This window comes from Triturus cristatus, chromosome 1_2 (genome assembly GCF_964204655.1).
Source record: "Triturus cristatus chromosome 1_2, aTriCri1.1, whole genome shotgun sequence".
NCBI lineage: Eukaryota > Metazoa > Chordata > Amphibia > Caudata > Salamandridae > Triturus > Triturus cristatus.
The window spans coordinates 889,875,398-889,893,256 of NC_140580.1; the positions used below are offsets into that span (position 1 = coordinate 889,875,398).

General features: G+C 47.3%; 1 protein-coding gene across 1 annotated transcript in view; it reads right to left on the bottom strand.

The window, feature by feature from the left end:
* LOC146868232 (ATPase family AAA domain-containing protein 3-A) overlaps window positions 1–17,859 on the bottom strand; it is a 347,678-nt gene that overhangs the window by 68,445 nt on the left and 261,374 nt on the right. Inside the window, exon 13 of the mRNA XM_085609537.1 lies at window positions 8,937–9,007. Within this exon, the coding sequence (XP_085465663.1) occupies window positions 8,937–9,007 (71 nt within the window). The remainder of the gene's footprint in view (window positions 1–8,936; window positions 9,008–17,859) is intronic.

A 17,859-nucleotide genomic window follows, 5' to 3' on the forward strand; every position in this document is an offset into this window, starting at 1 on the left:
CAAAGACGTTTCACAAACACGATCGGACGGTGTAGGCGTGACAGGAAAAGAGACCAGGAAGGCGCCCTGCCATCATGTATCCTTTCTGAAAAGGATGCAAGATCCAGAAATTGATTTTGACAGCACCCACGGATGCTCTAGATTCGTAGTCACACGCTGAGCTGCAGCAGACTGAAACAGGCCCAGGGGCAGCAGCAGACTGGATGAAGACACATCAGGACATACACTGTAGCTAGCTACCCTGAGCGCAGGACAAGCAGCCTCCAGCAGCCAATCGACAAAGGCAGGGAAAGCCCAGAAACATCAGCTGTCAGGCATGCAAGAAAAAGGGCAGCAGGCACAAAGGTTAGGATTCTGGACCTTCGCCCTAGTCAGCCCTCAGGGGAGGGCTCTACAATGTTACTGACTTAACAAATGGGCTCCACAGATGCCATAAACATATAAGATTCTGAAGCTGCATATTGGTTCAGTCAGGTGCCCGAGTCCAGCCCCCAACCCTCACACTAAATGCTAAAAATCTATTTTTATTACAGCTTAGATGGGTTACTCATATCATGGCTTTGCAAACAAAATAATTGTATTAACAACTACAACACACTACAAAGTAGGGACGCTTTTTCATTCTTACGAAGTCTCTTACCTTACAGAATAGGGCTCACAGCTCAACATTTGGCTAACAGCACCAGGGAAGCCACGCATGTGATGAAACATCTTTCTCTGGTGCTACCAGGTAATCAGGGCAGATTTAGCTGCTGAACAATAGATGCTTTGGCAGGGGACTGTCATTGACTCTTTGCCTGTGGATCAAGCCAGGTTACCCTGAAGGGGACTGTCATTGACTCTTTGCCTGTGGATCAAGCCAGGTTACCCTGAACATCGCGGGAAGAACGGCGAGGAGGCTGAGCTTACGGGACTGCGAGGTCCAGGGTGCACGCCTCCAACCTTGCACAGCACACCTGGAACCTCTTCCCTGCACCGCCTCCAACCAATCCCGCGCCTCGCGGCCCCCGCTTCGCGGGAGCCGCTCGAAGGCGCTGAATATTTAATTGCTGCCCTTGGACGAGTGAGCTGGGACTGTCATTGACTCTTTGCCTGTGGATCAAGCCAGGTTACCCTGAACATCGCGGGAAGAACGGCGAGGAGGCTGAGCTTACGGGACTGCGAGGTCCAGGGTGCACGCCTCCAACCTTGCACAGCACACCTGGAACCTCTTCCCTGTACCGCCTCCTCATCTATATTAAGGTCCCCGCCCACACGCGCTAGCGGTACGCGCGCGGTCGCAGCTCGGGCGAAGACCAGGCAAAGAGCGGGCCCTCTGAGGCCCTCAGAGACACGAAGAGACACGAAGAGACCGGGCCGAGGGAATTCCCTGGAGTTTCCAGTAACTGTGAGTTGTGTGTTCATTATTTTGAGTATTACCATGGCCGAGACTGCGTCTATTAATGCACCCATTATAATTGGTACCCCAACTAAAGGAACACTGGACGATTATTTTAAAAAGGCTGTTGCGGTCTCGGTTAAGGAGACTACGCTCGCCGAACGCAGGGCTGAGCGACGTCGCTCCATCGAGTGTATTAAAAATAGGATACCTTTGGATAATACGTCTCCTACAAATCAGTCTCATATTATGCTAGGCTCTCCTACTCTCACGCAGGAGGCATTAGCCATTGACAATGTTCCTGTGCTGCTCAGAACTATTGATCCTACATCCGACAATCTTATCTGTTCGCTCCGCACAACTGATCTACACCTTTCCAGTTCTAGTACTTCTACCAAGGAAACGGACATTGTCACTATTTCATCCCAACCCAAGGCTAAGGCCTCTAGCAAGAAGGTCGGGAGGGCGCTGACGCCTAAAGCTTCAAGGCCCCCTCCCTCCAAAAGAAGAAAGAGGCTAGGTGATAAACCAAGAGACAAGATTAAACACACTGACTTTGGCAAAGGTCCCATCCACAATCCAGGCATAATATCTCGGTCAAAGGTTACAATCACGTCACCATCAACACATGCCAAGGCCACAACATCTTCTACCACTCTGGAACCCCCCCCCCTTCTGATTTGACCTGTTCTCCGTTGCCCTTGCCCAATGCAGGTCCGATGCTTCCATACCTCGAGGGCATGGAGCAACTGATAAGGTCATTTGTTCTACCCATCATCGAACGATTAAAAAATATAGAGCATCGCCTAGGGGACCTAGAATCTTTAATTATAAAACACCCGGGGCTATGTAAAGATCTTGTACACCCAGTCTTGCCCCCTCCTGCCGTATTAGTTCCAACTCTTACTTACACCAGGAAAAACGACATGGGTAGCTCTAATTACCAGCATAGGGCCAAGTCCCCTAATACCGCAGCTCATCAACACCATGGTCAAAGCAATGTGGGTGAACAAACAAAGGAAGTAATAAATAACACCATAGAAACGATTTCAAATGAGAGGGGTGGGAATCAGCAACTAGCTAGGGCAAGAGACCAACCTGGTCACCTAGTTGATCTACCCCCAGAGGCGGTTCCATATGTGGTAGCGCTCACAGAAGTCCCGCCCCTGGTAATGGGCAAAACTGAAGGCTTCTTTGAATTAAAAAACAAGACCATGCATTGGCTTAGGTCAAATAGACCTCTCCCTCCTAACATCAATGGGGAGATACTACATGTCCGGAGACTTACTTGGTTAGGGCGTAGAACCAAGGACCTTCCAGGGGACGTAATTATTATCAACTTCAGAGACCCCAGAGCAGTCAACTACATCTTAGACTACCCTCTGCGCAATATCTGTGGGTCCATAAATCCCCGTGATTTGTCTTACATTTACCCAAGACCTGTAGTCTCCTATAATGTGTATCCCAGGGCCCCAGTACGAATGATGACACACCCCCACACTTTTTCTGTAACCTCTGTTCCCCCTGTTAAACATTGTAATACCTACGCATCCACAATTGCGACACATGGGAACGCATTAGACTGGGTTACGATGCGCCCTGGGAGTCACAGACACGGCCCATGGAAGGCGAACCAAGGCCCACCATTTACTCCCCTTGAAGTCGCAAACAGATTCGGGGTCTTATCAGGAGTTGATGAGTGCGACTGACATAGGAGTTTTCTCCATCATGGGCTTAGCACCCTGGTATTACAGGCCGGGGACATGGATCTGATTCCCAAGTCGCAGATTATTTGCCCACAACACTCTACCACTTCTGGGCTCCCACCACTTGAGTTCCATACAGCGCCCCATGAACATGCTCGAGTATTCGCAGATGAAACAACAGTAAAGGCGCAGGATGGTTGTCCGGCAGGACAGATTGTTCTGACACAGGGTTTCTCATCCAAGGTACGGGATAATGTGGGGGATTGTGCCCTTTCACGGCCGGCAGAAAGTACTTTGCATGAGACCCCAACGACCGTATGTAGGGCCGCGAGGTCACTGGAAATACTATCATGGAACGTGGCAGGGCTACCTAATAAGTTGGATAATAGTGATTGGGAAAACTTTATCAAAGAATATGACATATGCATGTTTCAAGAGACGTGGGCCAGAGAAAACCATTGTTACCTTGGGTTCGCAACTTTCAATGTCCCAGCCAGATGGGGTGGGAAGGGACGCCCGTCTGGAGGCTTATCAATATGGATCGCTAGCCACCTAGGCTGCATGGCTGAGATGGTAGAAACCAACTCATCCGACATCCTGTGTGTGGCACTGCGTTGGCCCACTGGGACGGGCCTGACCTTGGTAAATATATATTCTAGACCGACTGGAATAGCGGCAACCTCAAGGACAATGGAGGACTTAATGATTTTTCTCGATTCCCTCATTGGTCCAGAAACATTACTGGTTGGAGGGGATTTTAATATCCAGTTCGAACCACTCCCGATTCATCTGGACGGGATTAGCAGTGAAGAGGATGACCTCTGGGAAATCCCAAGCATTGTGGGACCGCCAGTTAGGTCATCGTCACCTCTCCTACTGCAAGTTTTAACACTGTCTCTGGCAAACTCACTTAGAGCTTGCAATGGTAGGTTCCAAGGGGATATCCCGCCGCAACCAACTTTTAACAGACCAGGCCAGGAGTCTCGGATAGATTATATAATGTTCAAACTCAAGGATTGGAAATTGGTTCTAGACTTTAAAATAGTCCCTAGGTCAGACAGCGACCACAATCCCTTAATCCTTTCATTAGCCGCGGATGGTTTTCTAAAGGGTGCCGTTTTAGGAAACAGAGTATCTGCCCCCAGTCTCACCTTATCCAGTAATAGGCGAAGAATAAGGTGGGACAAACTGCTAGAGAAACCAACTTGCTTAAGGAGCATATATGAGCAAGTGGCATTAGCCCTTGAAAAAGTGGAAAGTTTCCTCTCCCAATTGCCCTCGCAAGACGGTGGTTGCCCCCTTGAGGACATTCACCAGACCCTCTGTGACAATCTAGCCGAGGTATTGAACCCTGTGGTTCTGGACAGGAAAGTGAGGAGAGAAAGAACCTCATGGTTCAATGCCACCTGTAGGGGAGCTAAGAAAGACCTCCTCCGAGCGTTTAAAAACAAGGAGGCCCCCTCGGTAATTAGGGAAAAGAGGGTGGCTTACAAGCTTCTCCTTAAAAACGCCAAGATCGACTGGGACTGGGAGAATTGGGCAGAAATTACAACTACACTTAAAACCAGAGACTCAAGGAAATTTTGGCATATAGTCAAACATGGCTCAGCGGAACCTGTTATGGCTATAGAGGGCAACATTGCGCCTGAAGTTTGGGAGGAACACTTTACATCGCTCTATTGTAGGACCGAGATAGACAAAATAGGAAACCAGGCCGGGACCCTAGTCGCCACAATCATGGAGAATTCCACTGAGATGGAAGATTTCAACTTGGAGGAATTGGAAACGGCAATTACTCACCTTTCCTCAGGAAAAGCCCCAGGCCTTGACAAGCTCCCAGGTGACCTCTTAAAGCATGAGGTAAAAATTTGGGCACCATACCTCCTGGTATTGTTTAATGCTATCATCCATGGGATGGAGGTCCCTCCAACTTGGCTCGGGGCGGAGATTGTGCCCATTTTTAAAAGGGGTTCACCTCTGCTCCCCGCCAATTATAGACCGATCAGTCTGATAGACGTTCCACAGAAGCTTTTCGCGAGGCTTCTGTTGGATCGACTATTGGACTGGATCGAAGAAAGGGACATTTTAAGTCCCTTTCAGGCTGGGTTTCGCCAGAAGACCTCCACCATAGACCAGGTCTTTAGGCTGTCCCTTATACACTGGAAAACAATACAGCTGGAGGGTGGCAGTCTCTATACTGTATTTGTGGACCTAAGGGCAGCCTTTGACCTCGTCCCACGCGGTAAGCTCTGGGAAGTGCTGGCGAATGTCGGGGTGCCAGCTGATCTCCTGACCATGATCATCCGCCTCCACACAAACACCTATGCTCGTGTGAGGTGTGGTAGACATGGAGAATTGTCAAATAAGTTTCCCGTTGACAGAGGGGTAAGACAGGGGTGCGTACTCGCACCAACCCTGTTCTGCCTCTTTGTCAACGGTGTCATTGATCACCTCAATGGGGTCCCCAATTCAGATGTCCCGAAGTTGGCGGGAAGGAAGGTTCCAGCTATTATGTTTGCGGATGATACCCTCCTTCTCTCCAAGTCACCGATGGGAATCCAGCGTGTGCTGGATGGATTTGGGGACTTCTGTAGGGAGCATGGACTCGAGATCAATACCCTAAAGACTAAATTTATGGCCTTCAATCCGCCACCCAGGCTTTGCCGCATCCCACGTATAGGGAATAACATACTTGAACGAGTAAACACCTTTGAATATCTTGGTGTAACCCTTAACGAGGAATTGGGGTGGGGTCCACACCAGGAGAAAGCCAGGATGAAATTAGTGCAACATACCAGTGGAATATTAAGGATGATAGGGAGGAATAGGTCGACCCTCAAACCTATAGGCCCACCCCTTCATATTTATAGAGTACAAGCCAGAGGAGCAGTCACATATGGCAGCGAACTATGGGGTCACAAAGTCCTGGACAGCTTGGGAAAGGAGGACAACAGTTTTCTTAGGCGTTTAGTAGCTCTTCCTCGGAGTACACCCCTAGTGCCTCTAAGACTTGACCTGGGCATTAGACCCCTGGAGGAAGAGTTGGCGCTTCGTCCCGTGATCTATTGGCGTAGATTATGGACGGTGCCTGAACTGATTCACTATAGACAGGGTCTACAGGAAGTTCTTGGCCTCCTAAATGCGGGGAACATTGACTGGCTTAAGTTTGTAAGGAATAGTTTGGTGAGCCTGGGTCTAGATGCACTTTGGAACGACCCTGAGAATGCCTGCTCCAAGCTTCCCAAAAAAGCTCTTACCAAACTGTACTATGATTCCAAGGCTCCCTTACTTCGACCGTCAAAATCTTTAGGGTCGTTAACACATCAATTCCTTTACACGAAGACCACATATAGTTTTGAACTGGTCCTTGACAATGTTTACCCTGCAATAATCAGGAAGCTTTTTTTGCAATGGAGGCATGGATCCTTGCCAATTCGTGCTCTTACTAGCCGTTGGTCCGCGCCGACATCCAGTATTTGCCCGGCATGCAGTGTAAGCGACGAAACCGAGCTACATCTAATATTCTTCTGCCCGGGCTATACTGAGGCGCGCAGGAAATGGATCATTCCCGTTTGTAGGAATCTGGGTTTTACCAGATGTCACGAAGCCTTTAGAATTCTCAAAAGCGAAATGGCTGCACACATTGTGTTTGCTGTGGCAAAATTTCTGGGGGCTCTATGGCACAAACGGAAGCGGTACTTAAATATGTCACCATGATTTGTTTTGTACCCTGCTATAAAGGCACATGATTACATGTAATTGACAGGAATCTAGCCTTGCGGCTGTACCACTAACTTGTAACCACTTTTATCTATTGTTCTTAAATGTTTTTATATTCATTTTATGTACTTTTATGGAGATTCTCCGAAATAAAGTTTTTTTTACTTGACTTGACTTGACTTTGGCAGGAGGGAGATCATGCTGAAAACAGTACTGAGAGGGGGCGGTTCTCTTAATAGACAGATGCCATCTTATAATATTTTTCAGAGCCTGCAAATAAGGCCTCGAGACACAATGCAGGGGTATCTTGAACTGTAATACACCTTAACTTGTAATAAATGAAGACACAGCAAGACGCGTTTTTGAGCATAAGAGTTGCATTTCATATTAGAAGATGTGTATTATGGTACGAGAGATGCCACCTTGCGCTGGAAGTACTACAAGGAGTGTGCAGAACAACTGTAAAAAGAAAAATATGACACTTCACACTCAGCATAAAGTGCCTTGAGAGCCACCTCAATACACTCAGTTCAGATCCTCGCAAGGCTGTCTCCCTCGGTAGGAGAGTTGCCCCAGGTTCAACAATGATCTTTCCTAAGTGGTACATCAGTACCCCTGGACGATGCAAGCACAGCCTAAACAGTGTGCATGATAAAAGGCATACAAATATTCATAGTCATAATGCAGAGCCGCTCTGCCCCCCCCTTAGTACCCTCCCAACCTTACAATCTGACGAAATAAAATAAAAATAGAAAGCCCAAATTAGCTTCCTAATGAGCCTCTTCTTATCTTGCCATTGTCGTGTCTCCGCACGGACTGCTGCGCGCAGTTTAATGGGGCATTAAAGCCTGACATTCCGTTTCATTGCAGCCACCGGATACCTCCGTCATCTGCCATCTGTTTATCCGCAGCGCCAGGCGCAGATGGCACGTGGGAGCCTCAAGGTCACAGTATCCTGCACTGCACTTGTAGGCAACGTGTAGGGAGAGAGTGGCATGGAGCTGGCTGAGTCTCAATTCATTCATTCAGGACTGGCCTGCCAGGAGATCTCCTCACTCCCGACAGGAACCATCAGGCTCTGAGCTGACCGGATGGAGACTTCAGCAAGACGACAGTGCTTGGCGGGAGCTTCGGGGTTTAAACAGGCCCCTGCTCCCTTACCACCACCGTCTAGCACAACTCCCACAATCCTCGCTAGCTGTCTATTACCTACGTTTCTAACTCATCTGTCAACCCGACTATCCAGATAAAAAACATCTTGTCTACGTATCTATCCATTCATCCCCGACAGCCTCGGGTCAGGGAAACTCCAAAGACTGGGCCTGGGAAGGAGAGAACATCAGACACGCTGGCGGGACAGGGGGCCAAGGAGGGAGGGAGGGAGATACGGATACCAGAGACCCAGGGACCCAGGGACCGAGAGACATCAAGTCAGGAAACACGAGACCCAGGACAACAGGACTGAGAACAAGGCAAGAAGAGGATACATCTGTTTCAAGTAGAAGACATCAAGACCGTATGGCAACAATTAGTTCTTTAGTGCGTAGGAACAATTACACCCAAATAAGTAACGAGAAGTCACAAGTACTGTGCCGTGAACACTAGAACATATTTATTTATGACATTTGAAAAACACACAAGCTCTACTGTCGCTCTTAAAAGGACAGACAGCAGCAGCCACAGCTAGCAAGACAATGATCGCTCATAAAGGATATATATGTATTAGGGTCGCACGTTCACACCACTCACCCCCCCCATGAAACACCACCATAGGGAAAATCTTCACAGTATAAATGATGTCTGACTGGGACCAGAGGGGAGGTTTAGAGTCCCCCACTCAGACAACGACCCTTCCCTTCCTAGATAAACCTACAATTGACACTGCTTTCAGAGACCACAGAACTGGTAAATGCTCAGCTATACACAAATCATAACCTGTCTATTCTACTCACCTGAACATACCCCAAAACCTGTTCAACAAATGTACCTCACTGATCTGTCACACCATAGAGGAGCACATTCCACCTACAGATCACTCACACCACCCTGCCCTTAAGATTAATCTAGCTCCTGCATACCATCTCTCAGGAGTCTTTGCGCACCCTAGATTCATACGTCAATTCAACCCTTACTTGTTGCTTTGCTCCCCTGTCCGGTACAAGAAGGCATTAAGTGTTGCTCGAAGGTCTTCGCTGATCTTTTCCTGCAATGAGAAACCCCACAAAACAGCATTAGAGAACTGAGAAGTTGGACACCAGTAATCAAGCGATGGAATGTGGTCTTAGCATGGAGCCCATTGAAGGTCCCAATGGAAATATCAACTCAAAAGCGTGAGGGAGACAACCAGGTATTTAAATTTGTTAACCACAAGGTTAAACAAATGTCTTGGGGCGGGACAGAAAATGGCTAACGTGGTTGAATGATCTAGCAATGGGCGATAAATTTCACTCCGCAGGCGGAGTTTTGGCCACTTCAGCTCAGAGTTTCAAAAAAAAAAATTCCACCAACCACCCTGTGGGCAGAGGTTTTTTCTGGTGTGTGGCTCACCAATGGTAAGTTGGCAAGTGAGAATTGGCATCCCCTTGCATGATTTTCAGCCGCTAGGAGGTGACCCGGTGAGATTTTCCTAATGCGGGTGGTCACAAGCGTTCACAGTGAAAAAGCTGCAGCCTAAGTATATAAAATCTACTTGAGAGGCAGCAAAACCAACTTGAGATAAGGCACCCTCTGGCACACTGCGTGGTGACGCGTGCTCTGATTTTTCAATGAGGAACACCCTCCTGGTGCAAAAATTCCGCACATGTAGCATGACGTCCCGATTTCCGCCCATTAGTGGAACTCTGCAGAATCTCGAGGAGTTTTCATGTAACTACCTGTTCCCTTCAACCCTATAATGATCCCAATAACTTAGTAATGATAGTATGCCTGATATAAAAAGCCTGAAAGGCCCTGGCACTCCTGACATCTGCTACTAATGCCCTCCCAACACACCTCCCATTTACCCTGCCCACTGCAGGCAAACAAAGTGCATTGCAGACCCTTTATGGCCTGTAAATTGACAATGCACATCAAAATAACCCAAACTCATTGCTTTCTATCAAACCTAACATCAGACAATTTTCATCCTCAGCCTAGGTAGCTCCTCAAATCTGGCTCTGTCCCGCTCGCCTGGAAAAAAGGTGTGGTTAAACCTCTGATGAAAAAGGCAAACAAACCCCCCTCTGATTTAACTAACCTTCGTCCCATCACCCTGCTACCTGCACTGGGCAAAATCACGGAACAATTAGTCCACAAAGAGCTCAAGTCCTTCCTTGATGCCCACAACCTACTTCACCCCCAGCAATCCGGTTTCCGGTCTAGACATTCTACCGAGACCGCCCTGATCGAGCTGACCGACACCATTAAAAACCTCCAAGATCAGAGGAAGAAGGCCATCCTGATCCTTCTTGACCTCACGGCGGCATTCGACACTATTTCCCACTCCATACTGCTCAACAGACTTATGGACATTGGCATCACCAACTCAGCCCTAGCCTGGATCAGTTCCTTCCTCAGTGACAGGTCTCAAACCATCTCACTGGGCCCTTTCCAATCCAAAGAAAAAAAGATCTCGTGTGGAGTCCCCCAGGGCTCCATTCTAAGTCCCCTCCTATTCAATATATATCTCATCCCCCTGCTCTCACTCATAGAATCGTTCGGCATAATTGTCACGTCTTATGCCGACGATACTCAGCTTGTCATCCCTCTCGACGACAATTCCAACTCGGCCGAACTTAACCTCAAATGCTGCCTCACAGCGGTCTTTCAATGGATGGACACCAACCATCTTCGCTGTAACTCCAGCAAAACCGAGATCCTGCCCATTGGAAAGAACGCATCCTTCTGTCCCGCTCTGTGGTGGCCTGATAACTCTGCTGCCCCACCCCAGACAGTTTCATCGGCCAGAAACCTCGGAGTCATCTTCGATTCCGATCTTTCTTTCGATTCCCATGTCACAACTGTAGCAGGTAAATGCTTTGGCATTATAAAATCCATGAGAAAGTTCTTTGACTTTCTCCCGCTCGATTCCAGAAAGACCATTGCGGTAGCCCTCATTCTCTCTCGAGTGGACTACTGTAATGGCCTTTTGGCAGGGACCAAGAAATCCACCCGACTGAAACTGCAAAGTGTCCTGCACACTGCCGCGCGTCTTGTCTTAAAACTCCCACGCAAATCTTCTATTTCCACTGCCCTCAGATTCCTTCATTGGCTCCCTTTGCACAAGAGAATACTCTTCAAAATTCTCGTTGTAGCCTTCCGAGCCTTCCACAAATCCGGCCCAGTCTACCTGTCGAAACGCTTCCCTCATTACATCCCGGGTCGCATTCTCAGATCCTCTCAAGAAAACCTCATGACCCCCCCTAAATTCAACCTGAAGTCCAAAGGCGGAAAAACTCTCAGCACCCTGGCTATTAGAGCCTGGAACAGTACGCCAAGGCATCTTAGACTTCAGACGCATGAGAAACCATTTAGGAAGCACCTTAAAACGTGGATTTTTAATCTCTCTGACGACTGGACTAAAGCAGCCATTTAACCCTCCACCGCCCTTCCACTGATCTGGTCCCAGGTTTTTACAGCGCCAAGATGCTCCCTTCGGAGCGAACGTTCGCGCTCTATAAATACCCATCCAATATTCCAATATTCCAATTCCAATAAATTGACAATGCACATCAAAATAACCCAAACTCATTGCTTTCTATCAAACCTAACATCAGACAATTTTCATCCTCAGCCTAGGTAGCTCCCAACACGTCTTTTCTACAACAATATGAGAAACAAACAATAGAATGAGAATGGGAAATCTAATCGAAAATCTGTCTTTCCACCATCTGGCGAGAACCACATGAGGAAAATTATTTGACACTGCCCTGCAAATGATACATTTTCTCACAATTATTAAATCAAATGGTAAACACCAATACTAAGTAGTGGAGCTTGCAAACATGTACTCCCAAAAAGAAGGTAAAACAGATATTAATTTATTGTGATAATGTTAAAGCTATCAAAACAGATATACGCTATGCAAAATACTGTATGGTAGCCCAATGACTCAGCTTAGTTTGGAGGGGGAGGTATTAGAGGGAATACCCCAAAACTATGCTGCATGCTTTGTTCAAGCAAATCTAGAGGGGAGGTCTGTTTAGATTACCCATGAAATGGTGACAACACTGGAGGTTCGTTATTTCCTGTGCTTTTTCTCACATAAACATATTTACATTTTAAACACTGAAATGCTGTCTTGCTTCTAAGGTTAAAAGCACATTTGCAAGTACATTTTTGTATTTCTATTTACATTTTACATAACATTCTCACACTGATGAAACTAATACAATGCTTTATGTATGCACAATAATTCAGAAATGAGCAGAAAAGGTAGTTAGGTTGTGAGAAGGTCAGGTTTAAGCAAGAATAACCAAAAATGTAAGCTTAATTATCAATTTTCTATAGGTATCGGATACTTGTGAAGTGGACAAGGAAGCTCAGCCCTCTTTGCCACAGCACCCCTAACCTGGCCAACCTGTCGCAGCGCATCCCCATAGACTGAAGACTACTGTCATAGAGCTAGGTGGACCTCTGAAAGAGTGTTATGTGTGACCCAGTTCAGGGTGTGCTGAAACGTAATGCAGATGATGCTTCCCACCAGTATACGCTCTTCAACTGCTCATACATGAAAACCACCTGCCCAGCAACTCAGCTGGTCAGAACACCACCCTTCTGCCAACCCCATCTTTCCTCAATAGGCACCTCTCTAGCACTACGAATATTGCTCTCCCAACAACTTATCACACAGCTTCTTCCTTCGAACATACTCTTGGATCTGATGATCTCAAGTGGACTACAAAGGACAAAAGATATGTGAAAAATGCAAGCGTTATCCCACAAGACTTTTCTGTCAAGTGTGCGCTGTTTTTTTGCTGTTTGTGGGTCTGGTTTATGGCCTAAAGGGCCGATTTTTACTTTTCATTTCCCTGCCATCAGTGTTTTAAATAGAAATATAAAAGCCCTGGTACTCACAATCCAGACTACCCGTGCCTTCCTAAAAAGAGCTGGCAGTCTCCCATTAAATTCATTACAGCAGTGCAGAGAAATCCAGGTACCCTCCCTTTCAAATGAAAGAAGTGCAGATTCTCAGTACTGACAGTAACTAACGATTTAAAGCACTGCCTGGTAGTGCCACAAACATTGCCAGCAGAAAGCACAAACTAATGCGATATCTGTTACCTTGCAAAACAGAATGTCTTTGCAAGTTCAATACTGCAAATGTGCATAGCTGTCGCCAGACAATTATGTGAGGATCACTATAAATGGGCCTTGGCTCCACCCACATGTTGGGAGCCAGGAATATATGTTTTGATTGGGCAGACGCTGTGAGCTTCCACAAAAAAAGTGTTTGCCCTGCTCACATTTCTGTGACTACTGCTTATTTATCCAGCTGCCTGGACTTGAGTTTTCAGGGGCACACACATGACATTGTCATGCTATTAAAGTGTCTTAGATAACTAGTTAATTGATGGGGCTTTTCTCTTGCAGAAGCATATAAAGGAAGAGGGCAGTGTACAGGAAAAACTAATGAGGGAAACAACTATACAGATTTAGAGGAAAGATTCAAAGCAACATAGTAAGAAATGACGTGTGCAACACTCACACAACACTTGTGCAATCAATTACGAAGGCAAAAAAGGAAAAACATTAGATTTTCCTCTTTTTAACGAAACAATATAATCATCCTGTAATATCACAATATTTTTTTAAAGAAGGAGAATGAAATGTTGTATGCAAAATATAAGAGAATTGCCCATGGAGGGATTGAATATAACAATGCGGTATCGCACAATATTTTAACCATTCTGGAAGCTGTCTTAAGCATTATTATGAAATGGAGTGTATTATATGGAGTGGTTGTGCGACTCCACCGTGTAATACACTTACCATCTCCTTTAATTATTGCAGTAGGTTTTGTCTGTAAAACCCTCAGCTCAAACCTGGGTAACTGTGGCATTGAACAGTAAGCCTCACACAGAGGAACAAGTGTAAAGCATTTAAACAGCACCAAAATATACACAGAACTGAAGCAATCTGACATAAATTTCTAAAAACAGAATGTATTTTGATAGGAATTTAGGCAGTAGAACGAAAAAGATCCACCTGAGGGTTCCGGAGATATAGATTTTACAAGTAATATGCAATCAAAGAAATTTCACTCAATCGTGAACAAGCCATGGCAAAGTCAAAGAACTGGACACAGAAACTTCTTCAAAGAAAACGTAGGTGTCACTGCGGATGGTTAGAAGTACTTGGTACAGCCAACTCCAGCAGGGAGTTAGTCAGGGGGATCAACAAGGTTCTCAACAACAGTTACATTCACAGAAGAAGTCCATCAGCCGGTCCAGGCACTTTATCCCTGTTGCAATGGATTCCTATGGAGTGGTCCAAATGAACGGGATGAAGGATGCTGAAGATGCGATGCGGTCGACAGGGGTCTTCCTGCAAGCATTCCTCAGTCCACAAAGATAGTGGATGTGGTCTTGATTGCAGGCAACCCCACGAAAATCTCTACGGTCTGGCTTAAGTCCAGTCACTACTGGACTACCAGTCACCAGGTGTCACAGCCAGAGGTAAATCCTTCCTGGGTCGATAACTCACCTTCTGAGGGTCCCAGCAACTCTCAACAGCACTCCCAGGCACAGCAAATTCAGATGCAACTCTGCGAGTGGGTTCTTGCTGTATGGGAGCGCTGGTAGCGGCTTCGAGACTTAGGGTAACCAATTAGCCCCAGCGGGCTACTTCAGCTGTTGTGTCCCTATGCTCCGAACAAGAGGCCAGACCAGACAGCTGACCATTACATTTCTCTTGACCCCTTTGACTGGGCTCTGGAGACAGCTTCTCCTTGGGCAGGACATGGAGACAATGTCCATCTCATTGCTAGCCACTAAGTGCAGCAGGTGCAGTCTTTGTCGGTGCAGCCTTTCTTTGCTAGTCCCTTGGTGCAGCAGGGCAGTCATTCTGTCCCTCATCCAAGTCGGTCGAGATCTGAGGTCTGGGTGCCAGGGTTACCCCAATTATGCTCAGAAAGTGGCCTCAGGGGACGATGCAGTTGGTAGCCAATGACATCTATCCCAGGATGCATCATTCTGCCCACTCCCAATATGGCAAGACCCCTCTCTCTGTGTTCAGACCTCCCTAGCCCACCCGAGGTGTGACTACACGCCCCAGGGGAATCCAGTTTGACAACTGGTTTCCCCTCTCTGCTTCCTGTGCCAACCTGTCTACCTCAACAATGAGGAAGCCCTCCCCATGATGTTGCACATCTGCCCTACTAAGGCAGCTTCACCTATGAAGCCCGTCTTTTGGGGCTAACACCCAAGTGGCATCCTGCAGAAAGGTGTGGGGGGGGGGGGGAGGGAGGGAGGGGGGGGGGGGGGGACACCTGCCTGGCCTTCAAAACCTTATAGTTCTACCCGAGATTCATTGGCACATCTTTCCTGAAAGGCAGAAAACTGTCTCGTGGGGCATGCTCAATGTGGTTTTAGGAAGGCACAGGAGTTTTAAAAGCAACAAAGTGGCAGCATTGCTAAAGCTGCCAACTGCAACGAGTTACATTAATTTCAACTTGAGATGCCTACTTTGGTCGCACTGTTCAGGAGCTAGCACGGCTTAGGGGTCAGTTTTTAACCCTGTACTCGCCAATTGGGGGCCAATTCTTTCCACAGTAAAAATTGTAGTTTTGCGTGCTTTCCCATCAGGACATGCAAAGTACATGTCCTACATGTGTCATATGTTGCACCCTGCCTTTAGGACTCTGTAGGCCTTCCAAAGGGGTGACACACACATGTCCAGGGGAAGTTGTGTGTTTGCCATTTAGCAGTGCACCACTGCTCTACCAGTCTGCAGTGGTGGACTGGAGGGACTTATTTTACTTGGAGGACCTCCAGGGTGGCACAATCAGTGCTGCAAGCCCTGGGGTAAGCCTCTAACTTACACGCCGTGGGTACCAGGGTATCATTTATTAGGGTCTTACAAGTAAGTTAGCCATTTCCAATTGAGTACAGCCAATTCAGCATACACTTTAGAGTCCGGGTACTGGCACTGAGGTCTGGTTAGCAGGCCTCGGTGCACTCGTACGAGTCAAAAAAACATCAACATCAGTCGAACAACCAGGGGGTGACCATACAAAAAGAGTAATTTCCTTACATGCCCCCCTCCCAGACGAAAGGTGATGAGCAGCTAAACTTTTTCCTGGAGATTCTTATCTAAGTGGAAGAACCAGGAAATGCCATTTTCATTATTGGCATGGTCAGGCCCAGGTCTGTGTTCCACTGTGAAGTTATCCCCTGTAGGGAAATGGACATCCTTAACAATTTGGGTTCTCTCCTTTCATCTGCATTAGCCATTTGAGGTGTCTGTGGTTGGTTTGAACTTAGAAGTGAGTCCCAAAACAGCTAGGATCTTAACTTCTTCAGGGACAAAACCACAGCAAATGCTTCCCTCTCAATGGCACTCCAAGGTTGTTTAGTAGGAATGAGTAACCTGCCAAAGGCAACTGTCTGATCCTGGCTCAAATCATTCACTTGTGACAACACTGCACCTAGCCAATATTCAGAGGCATCCGTCTGGACAGTAAACTTGTTACCAAAGTCAGGGGCCTCCAAGACAGGTGCAGAACACAGTGCTTCTTTGAAAGTGTCAAAAGCCTTTTAACACTTCTCATCCAGACAAACATTTGTGGGCTGCTTTTTGGAGGTCAAGTCAGTTGATGGCACCACTATTGTATCATAACCCTTCACGAATCTCCTAAAATATCCAGTCAGCCCTAAGTAGGCTTTGACATGGGTCTGGGTCTTAGGAGGCTTCGAAGCCAGTATGATCTGAATCTTGGGCTGGAGAGATTGTACATGGCCTCCACCAACTTTGTGGCCCACGTACACAATAGAGCCCTGCCCTATCTGACACTTACTTGCCTTGATAGTCAGGCCTGCCTGCTTCAAGCCTTGAAGCACATCCTTGAGGTGGACCGGTAAGCTGCACTCAAACTCTCCAATGCTGACAGTACATGATTCAACAACCTCTGGAAGGTGGCAGGGGCATTGCTCAACTCAAAGGGCATCATTTGAACTGAAAGTGGCCTTCAGGGGTGGAGAAACAGACCTCTCCTGGACTCCTGGAGTGAGGGCAACCTGACAATAACCTGATGTAAGGTAAAAGGTGCTCACATACTAGGCTACCCCCAACTTATCAAGGAGTTCAGCAGCTCTTGGAATGGGCTGGGCATCAGCCTTAGTAACTGCAATGAGGTCCCTGTAGTTCACACAGAACCTCATCTCAGGTTTCCCCCATTTGGGATTTGGTTTGACACCACTAACAGTGGGATGGCCCATGGTCTACAGGAGGGATCAATCACCCCCAGTTCCAACATCTTGGCAACCTCAGCCTTTGTGCTTGCCTTGATCTGGTCCGACAACTTTTACATTTTACTCACGACAAGCAAGCTGTCACTGGTGTCTACATCATGGGTACACCATATTCTCAGACATAGGGTCACAGAAAACAGTCCAGCAAACTGCTTCAGCACGTGATAGCAGTCCTCTTGTTTGCTGGTCTGTCAGATTGGGGGACAGAACTACTCCCTCCACAGCTTGGGTATCTGTAAATAGGCCTGGGAGAGGGTCACTGTTCTTCCTCACCTCCACCTGTTACCATCAACATGGTGAGGCATGCCCTTTCATGGTGTAGCTTGAGCCTATTTACATGGATCACCCTGTGAGGGTTTCTGGGAGTAATCAAGACCACCCAGTAGGTGATTTCCTCCTTCTTCTCTGAGATGGGGTAGGGCCCAGTCTACTTGTACTGTAAGGCCGTGGGTGCTTCAAGCTTTAAGACCCACACCAACTGTCCTGGTTGGTATTCCACCATGGAGGACTTTTGCTCCTACCAGTGCTTGACAAGTTCCTGGCTGGCCACCAAATTATTGTTTGCCTTCTTCGTGTACTCAGCCATTCTGGTGCAAAGACCAAGCAC